The 18,070-nt window shown below is 43.6% G+C and overlaps 1 protein-coding gene across 3 annotated transcripts in view; it reads left to right on the plus strand.

Moving 5' to 3' along the window:
- Window positions 1-18,070, plus strand: part of kif26ab (kinesin family member 26Ab) — a gene marked incomplete at its 5' end in the record, with an annotated part of 72,069 nt that overhangs the window by 37,330 nt on the left and 16,669 nt on the right. The window contains one exon of one of the 3 annotated variants that reach the window (XM_079370372.1): window positions 15,205-16,069. The exons of the other annotated variants lie outside the window; for them this stretch is intronic. Coding sequence (XP_079226498.1) covers window positions 16,053-16,069 — 17 coding nt within the window. Of the gene's footprint in view, window positions 1-15,204; window positions 16,070-18,070 lie in introns of those variants that run through there. 3 annotated transcript variants of the gene reach the window in all.

The raw sequence follows: 18,070 nt of genomic DNA on the forward strand, positions 1-18,070 counted from the left end.
TTAAATTGTACTCCATAAGAAAGAAAGACGTTTCCCCGCCAATTTGTTTCACTTTAGCTCTTTTTATGCTGCGTTTCCGCAAAAGTGCTGAAGCGTAGAAGCGCGGCTCAGCAGGAGCTCCACATACACACAGTAAGAAATGCACGCGCAAACACTGCCGCGCTCCCCTGCTGCCTCAGCACATCCAGCTTGTCCGTTTAACGACTCTGTTACAACCTCCGAAGATGATAAAGAGGGGGCAACTTTGTCACGTCTTTCCATCTCCACAACATTCATTCATTCATGGGGGACCTGGGTTGAGAACTGGATGGTCGCCGGTTCAAGTCCCGATGCGGACTAAATTATGGAAATTGGTCTAGTAGCTGGAGAGGTGCCAGACCACCTTTCGAGCCGAGGTACCCTTGAGCAAGGCACTGGACCCTCAACAGCGCCTCCGGTGGGACCGGCCACACTCTCGCATCTCTCCGTTAATGCATGTCCACTCATGTCCTGTTTGTGCATGTTTGAGATTCAGGCCTGTGTGTGAGAAGCATGTCTCTAAAATAACCACAATTTCCCCTTCGGGATTAATAATGTTTATAAAATAAAAAATAAATTTAGTGCGAAACACCACAGAGACGTAAATATCGCAGCTTGAACCAACAGTCTAAATGGGGCTACTGTGTCATATCTCTATGACTCCTGGCACTGGTACTCATGACATGAATTAGCATAAAGTGAACAGAAGTTGAATGACCGCTTTACCTTTTCTAGAACATTTTATATTCTTTAGTTACTTAGATATCCTGATGTACCATACTTTTGTCTTGCAATCCATCAATTATCAAAGAATCATTGGATGGATGGATAGATGCATCGCCTTGATTCTCCATCAGCCTCGACATCATCTTTTTGATAACGTTTTGAAAAAAAAACAAAACTAAGATTCAGTAGTTGAGGACATTTTGTGTCGACACTTAAGAGACATAGAAAAATTAAATCGTTATTTTTGAACGCTTTTGAAATCCGGTGATTGTATTCCCCCTTCTTCCTGTTTCTGGTAATCATGCAGAATAACCTGAAACAAAGATGACCCCAGTGCCAGTAATGACCAGATGGTAATTACACAGACTATACAGTCACAGAGTGAAAGGAAGAGTCAGGGGTCAAACTTCGACTGGACGGTGTGTGTGTGCATGTCATTACAGTATATGTGTGAGTCAGAGTATGGCGGGGGGGTTAAGGTAATGAATTTAGAGCCATGTGTTCAGCTGACTTGCATGTTAAGCACTGATTGCCTTGTGACAGAGCATATGATTAGTGTATTGACACAGCGTCGTGTAATGGAACCAGGCGGAGCTCACAGTGGGGGGCTAGCCGCTGCGGCTAACCGCCATCTCGCAGATCCTTCTACTCATCTCTCTGTCCCATTAACACTTGCTGATGGTGATGGTGTGTTTGTTACTCACATGGCCTGTGGGATTTCTCAGTGCCCACTGCTGAGAGGACTGACTGCTCAGTTTGACTCTAACTCGTTTCAGTGTGCAAGCAGAGAATGCTTTCCACGGTCTGTCTTTGGTCTTAAATCTTTTTGGGAGAAGGGCTTGTCCCTCACTGTTATCATGTTCAAGAAAGGAAATAATTAGTCCCTCTTGAGATACGTTTGTTATTATCAACAAGTGTATCCTCCTGAGAGACAGATAGGCTCGAGTAAAAGCGGATCAGGAGGAATTGTTAGAGGATTCTGGTTTGAGTGCACAGTCATTACCAACACTTGGCCCTGATTATCTGAAAATGTAAAGACTTTACAAAACACATCTCAAGCTTTATAATGGCTTGCACACTCATCTGTCTTAAAATAAAATAAAATAAATATAAAATGTGAAGTTCTCATAATGTAGGAATTGAAGTGTCGCTGATTAAAGTTTCAGTAAGCGTTCTTGCCTTGAGGTTGATGTTAGCAAGTATTCTACTGATGAGAGAAAACCCAGGTACAACCAGTTCTTGAGGAAGAGTTGAATCATTGTTGACGATATCTCATAAAGAAATTCTCAATGGGTCTTCTTGTTATGCTCTCTTTGTTTTTTGTTTTTCCAACCGCAGCATCACAACAGAATGATGTAGTCAAGTTTGTTTAAAATCTGCTTCCCTAAAAGCTCACCTGTCATAAATCAGGATCATGCTCCTGCTAGCACACACTATCATGTTAATAGCTTGTTCTGAGTCATGGGCCACTGCTGGCTGTGTGCTAAAGTTTGAGCTGTAAAATAAGAATATCTCCTAAGTTGGGTTTTTTTCTGTCTGTGTGATGCAACCACTTTTTGAGTTAGTATGTAAAGATCCAGAAGTCAGAGCTCAGCCAAAGTCATTGAGGATTTCAGGGCATCACAGACTTTAAAGTTGGCACACATGCCGGCAGGCGGGCTGTAGCACAGCACGGGCACAGTGGACAGCTGTTTGCTGGAATGCAGCCCTAGAGGAGTGTCAGGAGGAAGTGTTTTTACGGTCGTCCATCGCCGCCCTGCAGCTGCTGCCCAGGTGAGTGTTTATGCCGTAATGACTGTCTTTGTGCAAAAGGAATCCTCCTGTAATTGTGGCAGGAGGGCCATTTAGCCTCTGTTCTCCTGCACACACAAGACCCTGCAACACTAACTCTGCCCTTCAAGCCCAAAGCTGCTCAGAGTAACCATAGAAACAAGTCGTTAGGTGGTGGGAATAAAATGCCACTGATTTTTCTCAAGATCGGAATCAGGAAGTGGAAATAGCCCTCTCTACTCCACTGGACTCTAATTTAGTCAAGTGGAGGAACAGGCGTGTGTTTAATAATGAGTTGTGTTTGTTGCAAATTGGAAGCACTGCAGGATCACAAGTGCTTTTTCTGAATCACACAAGTTAGGTGTCTTGCTAAAGTTTATTTTATTACCAATCAGAATTTAGCTCAAATATTTTGGCCTGACCTTTGGTCTGTAAAAAGGCATTTAAGCTTGCATGTGTTGTTGGGGGGAAATACAGATGCTCTTGGAGCAAAAGAAGCCGGACTGGGAGTGTTTGATTGGCAGTGCTGTGATTGACAGATGAGAGCTAGCTGGTAGGCAGGACAGATTATGTAGAGCAGCAGGATCTACTCGCCACAGTGGATCTGGCCCACATGGCAGATGGATAAAGATACAGAGTGGGATAGCGGCTCCCTGGAATAAATACGTGTTGTCATTCAGAAAGCGTGCTTGGGCTGATGCTGTATTGTGACAGAATCAGAAGCAGGAGGTATGTACCTGTGGAGAAGAATATTGGATTCACCACCATGGGAGTCAAGTAAGTTTTGTTGCAAACAAACAACATTGGGCTCCCCAGGAATTTGAAACTCTTATGTTGTACGCCGAATGTTATGTTGTTTTTAAATTTTTGCATTCTACTTTTTCCCAAAGCCTCTCTGTCTCTCTCTCTGTCTCTCTCTCTCTCTGTCTCTCTGTCTCTCTCTCTCTCTCTCTCTCCCTCCCTCCCCCTCTTCCCCCCCCCCCCCCCTCTCTCTGTTGCTTTGTCTTTTTTACCCTGGAATGTGCAGTTTTGTGCATGTCGAGTTGGACCGTCTGCTCCCTGGAGGTGAGAGGCTAATGGTTTTGTTGTCAAGCTGCAGCGAGATGGATTCCTCCACCAGAGCAAGAGTGTGAGCAGAATGTATAGCATGACAGAAAACATATTGCTGAGATGCCGGCTCTGTGTTGAGGAAACAGCCACAGTGGAGCAGAAATGTTAATACTACCTCTACCTCCAGAGCCTGACAAATGAGAATTGATTAATATCAATCTGTTGAATGCGAGCAACACATGCCCAGGGCACTGAATAGCTCATCAGAAGTATTGAGTGGGTGGTAGCTGGGATGGTTGAGCTGCTCTGTGGTATTTTTTCTGTTTACTGTTGGATAAAACACCAGCTGGCATTTTTCTGCCATAATCAGGCTGATGGGACTAATGGCTGCCTTGGTTCAGCAGCAGACACAGTGGCAGCACCAGCTGAGGCCAAGAAGGAGCTGCAGCCTGTAGATAAGCCCAGGTGTGAATTAATCCAAGGCATGTCAGGCACCGTCAAGGTTGAGGTGTTGATGGAGATCCAGTCTGGCCTTGCAGCCTCAGGGATCTCGAGCAGGTAGATGCATCCTTTTGCTACCATGCACCTTCAAATCCATCGACAGCCTGACTCATAATCCTCCCCGATTCTTGCAAAAACGACAGTATTGTTCTCTGTTGTTCACATGTGAAAAACAAACCTTTTCTGCGTTAAACCCTGCTACAGAATAGAGCATGTCCGGACAGCCTGCGTGGCTCTGACATATTGCATACTGCACAAGCTGAATATTGCATGAGGAACTCTTGTTTGGATTCTGAGAGTGGCCTCTACATAATCGGTTTTGTGAAGAATTTCCTGCACAGCTGAAGAAGCGCTCTTGCTGTCGCTGATTCCCTCGCCTCTTTCCGGATGTCTGTCTCCTCCTCGGGATATGATAACATGGTGTGATAGTGCTGCACGCCCGCAGCTACCAGAGTGACAGGCAGTGAAGAATCTCTTGTGCCTGTCACCATGAATGGGGAAACGGCTCCAGTGGTAGAGCAAAGAAAAGCTAAGAGTTTGTCACGGCCTGCACGAGGAATAACCCACTGCCCTTTCCCCCCGATCCCCCCCCCAAATAAATCCCTGAGTCAGGAAGTCTGTCTGGCCCACTCACATTGTCTGCAGGGGGCTGACAGAGGGGGACCGACAAACAAAGAGCTGAAGCGCTGACTCAAGCCTGTGCACTCGCCCTGGGTCCACGTGTGCTAAGCCCTGTGGGGAGAGAGGAAAGCACTGCCGTCCACTCATGACAGATTCCTTTCACACATAGAGAAATGAGAGGATATGGGGTGCAGACCTCAGTCCTGTAGGCTTGACACCTTACATAGTGCCGCCTTTGTCTCCCAGTGAGTTTGTAATGATGATAAAAAGGCCAGGTTGTCTGCAACGAGTTGAGTGTAGGCAGGAGAGGTCAAACCTTTTAGCATCAATCTATTTCCAGCTCTGTTTGCCTGCCCACTTTGGACATTCCCCAAATGGACAACTGCTCTGAAATTTGCCCACAGGGCTCTATGATCAGTGTGTTAGTTATGTCATGCTCGACTTCGCTCTCATCCCTCCTGTTGAATGATATTGTGCATCATGCCTATGCGGGCCGAGGGATGCCATCTAAACCTCTTGAGTGTTCCTCAGTGAAAGGTGTCATGCAAATGGAGTCCATTATCTGTGTCATCACGACCACGGTCACTTTTGTGTTGTATTGAGACACGGTGTGGAAGTATTAGTAATAAAAAAGAGTGAATTGCAATAGCTGTTGGCAGTGAATATGCATTAGGGAGTTTTACGACTTACTGTGTATGGATGCCGAATAGAGCTTGTGGCCTCTGCTCCCATGAGCTGCCTTTATGTCTTACAATACAGAGAAACAAAGATGGCTCCTGCAGGGACTTCTCAGGCGTCACTGAGCTTTCTATTCACCATAAATAACTAAAAGCTGCTTAATCAGTGATTGATGGTTGATTTCCCCAAACACTAGGGCTCTTTTTTTGCAGAAACCTACGCATGCTGCACCCCAATGCTTCTGATTGTCAATAGGAAAGACCCAGCTTTTACAGATGAAGCTCAGATTACCACTGAGAATAAGGCCATTGTCAGGACCAGTGTTTTGGCATTAACCTCATCAACCAAAGCTTCAACTGTTTAGCACATTTCGCCATAAAGTACTGCCTTTGTGTTACTTGGCTGCTGGCAACCCAAAAGCATTATGGAACTAATATAGGGGAACTGTTGCATGATTTGCAGGATGAGCTTTTAAAGATAAGTCTTATCATGAGATTACAACTACATAGTATGGGCATCCACCAACATAATAGGTTAGTTTGAAAATTATTTGTCCGATTTCCTACATTTACAAAACTTATAGGTCAGAGGAAAATGTTCAATAGTGCTTCTAGTGAACATTTCAACTTGTATGTATGCAACAATGAAGATCTTAGAAGATTTGAAAGTATTAGTGTTGTATGATATTCTATTTTCAACCTTTCCATGTCCAGTATTTAGTCAAGTTGATTCTGTATCACACTAAAAGTAGCAAGAAGGATTCATCTTCTCTGGATTTCTGTTGCTGTGACATGAATGAAGAGGATTATTGCCTGTAATCGGTTCACGACCCAGCACGTGAGAGCCAGCTGCCGTGTGCTAAAAATCCCATTATCCCCATACGCTCTATGTGGCCCAATGAGTGTGGCTGAGAATGTTTCTACGGTTGACTTTTATGAGTGTGTGATACAGGATAAACTGCTTAACTTGGAATAATGCGGTTGTAGTCGCTAATGTCTTCGTCACAGTTCCAAGGAACACATTTCGCCATGCTGTGAGATTAGTGTTCCTTTTACTCTATACATCTGTGACAAATGATAGTCTCTCACTTCCATCTGAAGAAATGTCATTTAATGCTCTACACCCATATATAGAGACGTCATGATCCCATTCCTTCCCAATAAAGAATTCTATTACTAAATTTGACAGTTGGCCGTAAGTACCCCTCTGATACAAGTGATAAAGAAAATATAAAACACAAAGTTTACCTCCCCATACTTAAGACTTTATTATTACCCCCTAATTGAGGTGCAAGGATTGCTGTTTTAGTTGTTTGGCCTGACTGACTTGGTGAAATCACGCTGAGCAACAACAAATAAATCAAGCTAACACCGGGCATTAATTTATTTATTCATTGCAGGAGTCACAGACTAGATATTTAATTCATGTAGGTCTGCCTCTCATAATGTGCACATCTCCACAAAAATGTACAGTAATGTGGACACAACCCCAAATGTGCCACACCGCAGATGTTTTCACAGTTGAGATCAGGACCTGCGAGTTCGAGCTGCTGCATCAGAATGAGCATGGCAGCTCACTCTCTCTCCCTCACCCCACAGGTGTAAATAAATACACAGATGCATTTGGACAGGTGTTCAGTAAAAAGGGAAGGCAACTGTCTGACAATGCACACCCTGCATGTGTAGTGTCCTCCAGTAGTAAAACATCCTGCTGTCTTTCACTATTTGAAAACATTTGTATCCAAAGCACTTCTGGTTTGGGTGAAAATCCGTCGACATTGTTCACGTGGTAGTCATTACAAGCATTTAAAAATATAAATCAATGATCAACATTAACTTCCGACTGCATCATGACCAGATAAAATCTCATCACTGTTAAAACATCCAGGGGAATAATTGCCCAGAAGTTTAAAAATCCCCCTTACAGATGGAGCTCCACCAGCTGACCCATCTGATGTCCTGTGTCTGCCAGAGAGCATCAGAAAAACACTGAAGTTGAGATAAAACCACATCATTTCATATGTATAGCATTTTTGATAATTAGACTATAAATATAAAAAAATTCAGTACTAAAATAGTTGTCAAAAACACTTTTTTGATACATTGCTAGCTTTGACTATTGTTAACTTTTAGCTAGCTAGTTCCTTGTGGCAACCATAAATATCTATTTTATATCAATCTGTAAGCTGGTGTTTTGGAGACAGAAAAATGGTTTTAAGTTGTTCTAATAGATTACAGTTTTGACACATACATGACCAATACATGACACCTTTGATTTTAGGCAGTAACTGAAGCATTTGTTATATTTGAAATCATATCATAACTCTCTGAAGGTACAGTTCATTTCTTGGACTCCTTCTACTTTTTTTCTAGGTTTCCTATTGATTTGAATATTGACTAAATATTAAGAAAGACATGTAAGAAGTCCCCTCCCCCTGTGTTTTGGCTCTATGGACAGCACACTGATGAATCACTCCCAAATGTTCTCGTCTGCCTGCGGGCCTGTTTGTTGTGATAGCCTCTGTGTGGCGAAGTGCAAATAAATAGTCGCTAGGTGTCTTACTCCGGCAGCGAGTGATTAATGATGTACAGAAGTGGAGCACTCAGTATTCTGGCTTTCTTCCTCCCTAACTGTCCATAACACTCTCATCATTCTTTAAAGTGATGCTTCATTCTGATATGATGTTATGTATAAATCCCAAAGGACATCGTATTTAATCATAGAGGTCTGGCATGTTAATGATAGCACTCATTTGTCTCTTGTTAATCAAATAACCTGTCTCAGCTGTGTACTAAACTGATGTCTGAGGCAGAAAAAGAGTGCCAAGATTTCTATTTTCTTTGCCTTCACTATGCAGGACAGCCTTCCTGGGCTTTTCAAGGTAAGACGTGGGTGGGATGGCGGGTGAATGGAAGTTCAGCATGTGCGTTCAGTGCGGGAAGTTATTCCAGATTCTCCTCAGCCGAGGAGAGAAGTGCTGCAGAATACCTGAAGCAGTGTTTGAGGTGCAGAGTGAAAATGCCCTGGAAGAGATGAAAGCATCTGCTAATCTCTGTCAGCAATGCCAGGAGAGCGAAGTCTACAGTCTGTAGAGCACAGAATAAAATGTCTTCATTATCATCTGTCACATATCAGCTAAAGAGGGAATTTTCTTCCATGACTTTTTTCCTGCCCAAACAAATTTAATATTATAAAGCCGAGCAATTTCTTGACTCATATCCAAAGCTGCAGTTTATTTTAAGTCTCTTCTTAACAGGTCGGGGTCAATTGCTTGAGATTTTCCTTAGAGGACTTGTATTTCAGGTATGTCCAATTCATCCTCTTTGGATCTTAAAGTGGCCCCTTTATCTCATTGACTTACAAATGTGTCCTGCAGAGCTAATGTCCTCTACTTTCTTCAACACTCCATGGCCTAATGTTCGGGCTTCTTTAGACCAAATTAGCGAGATGTGATCCTGAATGCTAGCAGAACAATAAAATGAACTGGAGGTAGAATTATAGCTCCTGACTTTTACCCCTAAGTTTCCTTCATTTGCTTGTCTTAAGCCCCTTTTAAGTCCCTAATTTAGCAGTAGGGCTTTGTTGCCTTTCAGCGAGGGGATGGGGGGAATTAGTGGGTATTTGACTGGGACGTGGGTGTTGGGTGTTTGGAGACATACTGCTTTATGGGCAGAGTATGCAACAAAAATAGCACCAGATATCACTGTTATGATAAGAAGGGTTTGTCACACACTCTTATGGAGCATTTCGGCAACCCATTATTAAGAGTTTAACTGTCCTTCAGAAATCCCTTCAGCATGAGCCTTTTCTTCTTGATGATGCCCAAAGGCACAGACGATAAACCTGCTTCAGGTAGCTCCTTTGATATTTTACAACACCATCTTCTACCTCTGTGTTGATACAAGCCATATCCTAAATCTACTGTTGCTGATCACACTGCAGCACCCAACCAGGCTTTCGTGAATATTGATGAGTTTTTTTCACTTTTTGATGCCAACTGTTCCATTTATTCTTGGCCGACTGGGGATTCCCATCTTTGGGAATAAAGCAATCCCAAGCTGGCAGTGGCACATCCCCAAAGATCATTTTTTCCTGTTTCTTTCTCAGGCAGAAAATGATTTACCTCTTCATGGACAGCGCCTTGCTGGCACAGAGCCAAGGCCCACTGATCGAAGAGAGGACTCTGCTTCACACCCCTGCAGCTCCCATTCTTTCTCTCCGCCTCGCCTCCTCTTCCTTCTTACTGACTGTATTTTGAAACTCTGTCTTCCATATTCCATGTTATGATTGCCATTTCCTCTTTCTTCTCTGTTCCTCTCTTTGCACTCGTTTTCTTTCTTTCCCTGGGATTCAAACAATCCCACATTGCACAAGCTATTCTCCAGAGGATGCCCTAATTCCCCTGTTTTCCACATCAGTTGACACACCATTTCAAAAGACTTTAGAGGAGACCATGACGAAACCGCTGTACAAACCCCGGATATAATTTAGGGTTTTATTTATTGCTTAGACTGGAGAAATCTTTTAATCTTCTTAATGACAAAAATATGAAAAATCAGTTGCATAAGGAGACATCAGTTCTTTTCAAGGGGGATATTTTCTTCTTCATGACAGTACATTGTGTTCACAGGTGTTACATGAATGCATTTGGCCTTTGCTAATTGGCTGACGATTGGTGCAGGAGAGATGTGCAGCCTTGGGCTGTTAGCAGTCAGAACACAAATGATGCCCCATTTGGTATTTTGTGTCCAAGGCCAGACACTCACAAACAAAAGGCTGTTGAACACCTTGTTGGAACAAAGAGACTTTCTTAAAGGTCCAATATGTCTGGACCATGCCAGTCAGGATATTACTCAGTGAACAGGACATCATGCTCATTGCTGTGTGATTGAGCCCGAGATCTGTTTCATTTATTTCTGTGGATTTATAGGAAGTGTATAAATCCTAGCCTGGAGGTGTTTGGTCCACTTCCTGCAAACTGCTGTTGTGTTAACCGACACAGGAGAGACAAGCTCTACCCTCACTCTACCATTAAAACAGGCAAGCGGGAAAGGAAACATCCAGGCAGTAAGTGTAAAGCTTCAAAGCTTTGGCTTGATAAGATTCAACGGACAGACAGATAAGCCTGTTGGTTCTCTCTTCCATTTAAATGCACCAGATGAAAGAAAAAGGGAAACTCATTTTTCAAAATGACTGGAAAGATCTGGATTTATTTTGATAGGAATCTGAATTTTAAGATAACCACGCTGCAAACAGGGGATATCTGTTCATGCATCTCTGAGACTGAGCTTTTTTAGTAGCTCCAATGGAGGAAAACTGCACATCTTTGTCAATATTTACATTTGTCGAAGCACATTCAATAATTTCAGGATGTTGCACTCTGGGGTATAAGTTGTTTTGAGTGATTCGGGATAATGGCGAGGAAGTGAGAAAAACAAAATGAATGTTTATAAAAGTTGTCCTTGATTGCAGGGGGTGGGCTTCAGAAAGGAGACGCACTAAAACTCAGCGCCACACAGGATGCTTAGAACACCCTTTTCAAACGTTCACCCATCCTTCTCTATGTTCCTTTCCCCACTGGCACAATACTCTCTCAGGTGACCAAAATCCACATTTCATTGGTTATTAAGAGTTGACCCTATGCAGAACCCCTTAGCTTTACTCATTGAGGTAATACACATATGTTTATAAATGGGTGGCTGTATATCTTGGGGATGCATTGCTGACACTTTCAGCTCACAGTGCATGACCTATTTAGATACAGCTACAATTGTTCAAAAAAGGGTGATTGTTTTGAAGCATTTTGTCTGTACTAAATTATCAACATCCTGGCTTTGCTCGTGAATTTCGTCTTGGTGGGCCTTCACGATGCCAGAGCTTATTGGCAGAGTCTGAACTCATCTCCCTGAATATGTGTGGGTTTGAGAAGTGATGTCATGCTTGTTTAATCACAAGTGAAGCTGAGCAGCGGCTTGGTCAGGCTGTGAACGACCGGGGGCCACAGCTTTGAGGCCAGCACAAAGATTCAGATTTGTTTTCATCCAGGACAAATTTTGTCGAAAAGCAAACCATGCAGAACCTTAACTGTGGGGGCTAATTGTTAGTCTGCTGCTCTTGCTTTAACTTAACCAAGTCTGTATTTATTTAAGAGTTGAGGTCAGTTGGTAGATTTATGTTATCCCCCGACACCTTTGGGGCAGAGGGCTGTTTGATTGTGTCAAGGGCAGCCCATCAATAAGACAGTGTGTACTGATTTTAGCTCTAGGGGGCTTTCAGATTGATTTTCTTATGACTCAAAAACATAGCACCTTACCTGATAAACCAACACACATTGAGCCCAATCAATCCTCACCATCTGCTGATTTGGCATTTTGGACTCCAGCAACCTAACAACAAGGTTTTTTACGCACCTAGTTACAATAGAAATATCTCACAAATGCCTTTGGTCTAAGATAAATTATGGATGTCTCTGTGTGACTCATTGTGCTGGAGTCATTATCATTGCATGGTATTGAGGCTGGCTGAAGCCCAGTTTTCTTGTCTCCATTCATGAAGAGCTTTGGTGGAAAAGCTAATCAGCAGCAGTGTGAGGCAGACTCACTGTAGGGGGTGAGAGCAGTCTGATATCAGCCTCACTGATCTGATTCCTGCTCGGATGGCTGTTCAACCTTGTCTTGTCTGTGGAAAGAGAAATAGGAGAATCCCAGTAAGGAAATGTCAAGGATGGTAAATGTGGCCAACATGGTAATTAGCCCCAGAGAGAGGCTACCTGAAGAGGCGTATAGCTGGCCTGGGGATCAGACACAAATATGCACAAACAAGCTAATGGGCGTGGCAGCTAATGATTTTCCTGGGCGGGGGAATTTCTCCTGTTAATTTGGCACTTTGAAAAGAGGGTTGGACCAATTCTTGGCGTTGGCTTTTTTTTGTGCCTTTATTGGAGATAGGACAGAGATGGAAATCAGGCAGAGAGAGTAGGGATTGAGATGTGGGAAATGAGCCACAGGCTGGAGTCGAACCTGGGCCGGCCTTGTTGAGGACTATAGCCTCCATAGATGGGGATGTGCGCACTAACCACTGCGTCACCAGCGCCTCCGGGTTGGAGCAATTCCTGTCCAACAAGAAGCTTTCAAAGCATCAGGAAAACAGAGCTTCCCCTCTCTCTAAGTCAATGACCTCTCCTCCTCCTTCTCTGTCACTAAGGACGAAATCTAGATGTCCTTTCTAGAACAAAAGACACAAAGAGACCTTTTATTTTAAATGACTCTTGATTTTACATTTATCTCACATTGCCTCAGTTATATATATTACAATCATTATCTGTTCCTGAGGTCTGTTCATGAGGAGACAGTGATGGAGCTGAAAGGCTATCAGGACAGTTTCAACTTGTCCTTATTATTACGTCATTTAGATGTATTACACTTGAAACCACAATGAGAGCTACTAACAATGGCTGCTGGCACTAATGTCCACATTAGTTTTGTCTTTTTCTAAGTAGGGGCCAAGCCGAGATGGGTTTTTTGGGCCAATATAAAAATTAGATACCTATATATCGGCCGATATCTTTCTTATATTTATGTTCGATCTAAAGATGGATGGATGGACGGATGGATAGATAGATAGATAGACATGGTTAATCCTCAAATAGCGCTATCATGCACTTGCGGAAAAGTATATTGATGATAGGATGGTCACTGAACTGGAAAGTAACGTACATCACCGCTTGACACACTCACTGGACAGTGATGCTGCTTGTAGTTATCCATATAGCACACTCTGCTGGAGACAAACAGAACAAACTGCTAGTGTAACACGATCATACTCAAATGGCATGCTATTTGACTGGTGAAATGCTAATATCAACTGATATTTTCAGCTGGCGGATAAAACGTTCAGGCTCTACTTCTACATGAACATTGCCAGTGTTGATTCAAATGATTTAGTGTTGGAGTTAAATGGGCCCTATAAAATCTGATTGGCCACACATCTCAAACTTGGCCACGTCATCTCAAACTTTGATTGCCTACTTGCCCAACCACGGGCCAAACTTAAGTTCAAACCAACTTTTTTGTTGTAACCAAGTGGCAACCTCAGGTGTTGAAAAATAAAGCCAAATTAAAAGTGTACAAAGACTCCAGATTCTTGAGTGTCCAGTTGAGGCAGGCTCCTAAAACCAAGTAATCCTCGAACAGAGCCCATTTGATTTTAGGCGAGATGGGCATGTTTCAGCACATATCCTTTACCTTTTTGCTTGCTTCTCCATTATTTGGAATTCATTTGGAATCAGAATTTCAAATATGGCGACCACCATGGTTAGGCTTTATAGCCTCTCTTCCACAGCGAATGGATGGTATCACTAGACTACGTCCATGTTATACAGTTTATGGTTTCAACAGCAGCTTTCTTTCGTCAGTGTAGCACAAGTTATTTTGTCAGTGCTCGATATCACGTCTTTTTATTCTTTAAATTAAAATTCTTTAAATAAAACAAAAATCTACACAGAATAATGTATGTAAACAACGTAGATTTGTAAAGTTAAATGGTACATGAATGTAAAATGTGTGTAGGCCCACACACATGCACACCAACAAGTTAGTGCTACAGTTGGGCCCCCGCAGTCTAAAAGGTCTGTACACACCTCTGTTCAGTAGCTTCTGCCCTCTAAAAGAAGCCTACCTCAGTTGAACATATCCGGACACATGGCAGAAAAGCAGAGGTAGGCGTGCTGTGGCAACGATGAAGGTAAAGGTTATGTGGTACATCAAAGTGCTTCATTACTGTACTCCACTCATCAAATAGGTAGGCAGCAGTGGGTTTTATTTCATGTTTTTTTTATTTTAGCCTCAAAATGTAATCCAGCAGAGTTCACAGAAGGGGCACTGTGTCAGAAGGAGAGAGGCAGAGAGAGCTTGCTGTGTGTTTGTGCTGAATGTACTTTCATCTGGAAAGTCTCACACCCACTCTGTCTGCTGATATGTTGTAGTAGGCACTCTGCAGCCAAAGCAGCAGCATTTCAAAAGAGACTGGATGGTCGGGGGCTGAGAGGGCTTACTGGTAAATTGGCTGCCGGGGGAATACAGGGTACTCTCACCCCAGTGTTCGCCCACTCACGTGCTTTCATTCCCTTTTTTACCCTTGACCATTGACTGACTTCACTCTCCTCACTGGCCAGCATAAATCTGCCTTTCTAAGACGTCATTTGTCCATTGTCCGTCCTCTCTCTCTCTCTCTCTCTCTCTCTCTCTCTCTCTCTCTCTCTCTCTCGCCCTCCCTCTTTCACTCCTTTTTTAATCTCTCAGTTTTCCAATTGATTCAGAGCATCGCTCATTCAGGCAATCCATCTCTCTACGCTTAAGTATATCCTCCTTGTCTAAGTGTCACTCCTTATGATTAACAACACTCTCATTCATCTGGCTAATTACATCCTTTAACAAAGGCAAAAAAAAAAAAACACAAACGTGGACACATACACACTCTGGCTCACGCATTCATGCACTGTAGGCATACTAACCAAATCTGTTTGAAGTGTGGGACCCTAAAAGAAGAGAAGGCTCCTGTATGCATTAAGTATTCATTTGACGTGTGGTGGGGTGCATGCATGGGCGTGTGTGTGCTGGGGTTTGTAAGAGACTGTGTATGTGTGTGTGTGTGTGTATGTGAACGTTAGAGACACAGAGGAAAGGAGAGTACTCGCAATTTGCGCCGCGAGCAGCCAGCAATCGAGCGCTGACACCTCGTCTGGCAGTCGGAGGGAAAAGGGGCTGGGCTGAGGAGACAGAGAGAGAGAGAGAGAGAGGGAGAGAGAGAGAGAGAGAGAGGAGGGAGTTTTGTGTGTATGTGTGAGAAAGGGAGAAAGGCAGGCAGAGAGAGAGAAAGAGAGACACGGTAGGACAGCTGCCAGCATTTCTCCGATACAAGGAGAAGGACAGAGAGGCGGAACAGGAGTAGGAATTCTCCCCATTCTCAGCCACCCAAGGAAATCTTGCAGCGCGGCCAGGCATGCAGATTTTACTCCCCTCCTCCTGCTAGAAGGAGCAGAGACTCTGAGAAGGACCTGGGCATCTGGACCTGCAAAAAACACCCCAGTGGATTTGCTGAATGAGCGATTCAGCCTGTGGGATATATATATGCAGAATTGGATGTTAAGGAAACCATGGAAAACTGAGTTGAAGAATAAGCTTCTGCAGGTTTTTTACATCTTTGAACTGACTCTGAACTTTTTCCTGTGAGGAGGCATGGAAAGAGTAATAGGTGAGATAGCAGCAAATGAAAAAAGGAGGCGCCCCCTCTCCTTCTGACCTCCCCCCTAAGCATCTTTCTGGACTACCCTCACTGTGAATTTACTGCTTTTTTTCTGCAGGGAACCTATCTTGACTGTCCACCTCTACCTGTCTCTCATTTTTAGTACTACAACGCCCACGCTTCCACCTCCCCCAACTCTGTTCCCCCTCTGGCCACTCAGCTTCTCACAAACCTCGGTGAAATCAAGTGGAACCTCGATGAGTGTGATCGTAACAAAAAGGACCCCTGTGTCCCAACGAGCAAGTCGCCCCGCCTCACTCTTTTATTGGCGACTTTGCCATTATATCACTTTTGCAAGTAATGGAGAACAGTGACAACACAGACATGGAACTCAAAGTTAAACTACATCAGGTGTCTGTTCTTTGACTACTACAATTAACCAGATAATGGATTGGAAAGAGCTGTAAGTACAGCTGCATTTTCTCCCTTGTGCATGTTGAAACGTTTGACTCAGTTTGTTCAAAGTATCTAAAGTATGTGAGTATTTTGCAAACTTATTTTAGTGGATTTCAGATGCGTGCAAAGATTCTGCTTTGAGCTTACAAACCAAGTGATGCAGGGAACATCTTCATTAGCATAGGGATTGAGAGTGAACAGGTGGACAAGCTGTTGTGGGCGAAGAAAATCTGAGCCTCTCCTAACCGCCCATTTCCCCTCCAATGATCATAGAGTTGCAAAGAGAACGAGAGAGAAAGAAGAAGGAGGGAGGGGAGGGAAAGTGACAAGCAATTAATTTCCCTGTGTACTTGTGGGTGAGGTGGAAAGAAACAGCAATCTCATCCCTTTTTTTTCCTCACCTTCCACTGAAGAGCACATGTGCGCCAATCGTCATTGTGCAGTTTGAATTAAACCTCAAGGTTACATGCTCGGCTTTAGATTGTGAGCACAATAATAAATCAGTCTGCTGCTCTAACTATCCTTCATGGTTGCTGCTGATGTTTGATTTATTTCTTTGCTGAAAGGGAAAAGAGACAAAAAAAAAAAAAGAGGAAGCGAGGACCAGTAACAGAGAGACGGGATGCATCTATCTTGAATGAACGTGCTGCGGATACCTCTCACACACACACATGTAGTCACACACAGCCACGTGTACTTAAGTGTAGTTTCCCCTTTCTTTCCCTCCATCTCACATTCATCTATTCCATCTCATTTTTTCTCTGTCACATGATCCGTCTCGCATGCTATCACACATAGGCAGCTCCCCAGGGAGAGCCTTCTCCTGTAGCCTTCTTGGATGCAATAATTATTCCATCAGCCGGCAGTGTGTCTCCTGATTGTGCTCTTGGGCTGTCGCTGCAGGGGGGCGTACAGTGGAGAGGGGAGTGTTGGAAGGGAGAAGGAGAGGGTGGCTGGATTTCAGGAATGGGGAGGGTGGGTTGTGTTTTTTGGCAGTAGCCCATTCAGTTCTGTCCGGAGGAGCTCAAAGCCGGACTAATTAGCTCAGGCTGGTGTATTAGGAAATCACTGCTCACCAGGACGCACATGGATCTGATCTTTTCCGCTCGGCTTTACACATGCTCTGCTTATTTTGCTTCCAACTACTCGGCAGATTTCTCAGCCTCTAATCTCTCGCTCCAATTTTCTTCCCTAAATGTTGACAACCACCTCTTTGTCCTCCCTGTGTTTCTCAGAATATCCGACCGCTTCATTCAAAACCATTTGAGTGCGTTTTAATTTCCTTCGAGTATTACTTTCCTCCCCCTGACCTTGAATTTCCAGTCGAGATATGGCGTTAGCTGATCTGGGGGCGATGTGATGCCATCCCTGGAACCACTCTAAGTCTGGCCTGATTCCCTGTGGATCATGCGGAGACATCAGTGCTGCCTTTTGAGTTGCAGGAGTTCAGATGGAAGAGAGTGCATGTGCCTGACTCAGTTGGCCCTGTGACCAGTTTGTGTCTCCCCTGCATTGACTGTTCAAGACAAGAAGACAGCGGATTTTAATTAGATGACTGTCAAAAAAAAGCTTGATTGAGTTACAGCAAAGGATTGATCAAAGCAGAAACATAAGCTCGTCTTATGTAAACGATCAAATATCTCGACCTATAGGGTTAACTTCCTCTGTCATCAGTCTTTAACCTTGACAAGATAGACATAACTATATCCCAGAGGGCAGCGTAGGAGCAGCACTCGCCTGTCAAGTCTGTGACAGTTGTTGTTGGTTTTTGATCAAGATAAATGTGCACATTCACTTTGCCTTCCTGCTCTGACAGCCTAGATTTGGTCTCTGAAAGCAGGGAGGCTCTCTGATAAGTACTTATTCTGTAGTTTTAGTCGAGAAAAAAAAGAAATCAAGGTACAAGAGAACTGTGCCAGCTCTGGGTAAAGTGGAGGGCTGAGGCATTATCTTTCTTGGTAGGGGACTTTGAGTTGGAAGAATAGCAGTTTTAGAGTGGGAAATTGTC

The sequence above is a fragment of the Symphodus melops genome, assembly GCF_947650265.1.
Source record: "Symphodus melops genome assembly, chromosome: 19".
NCBI classification, from domain to species: domain Eukaryota; kingdom Metazoa; phylum Chordata; class Actinopteri; order Labriformes; family Labridae; genus Symphodus; species Symphodus melops.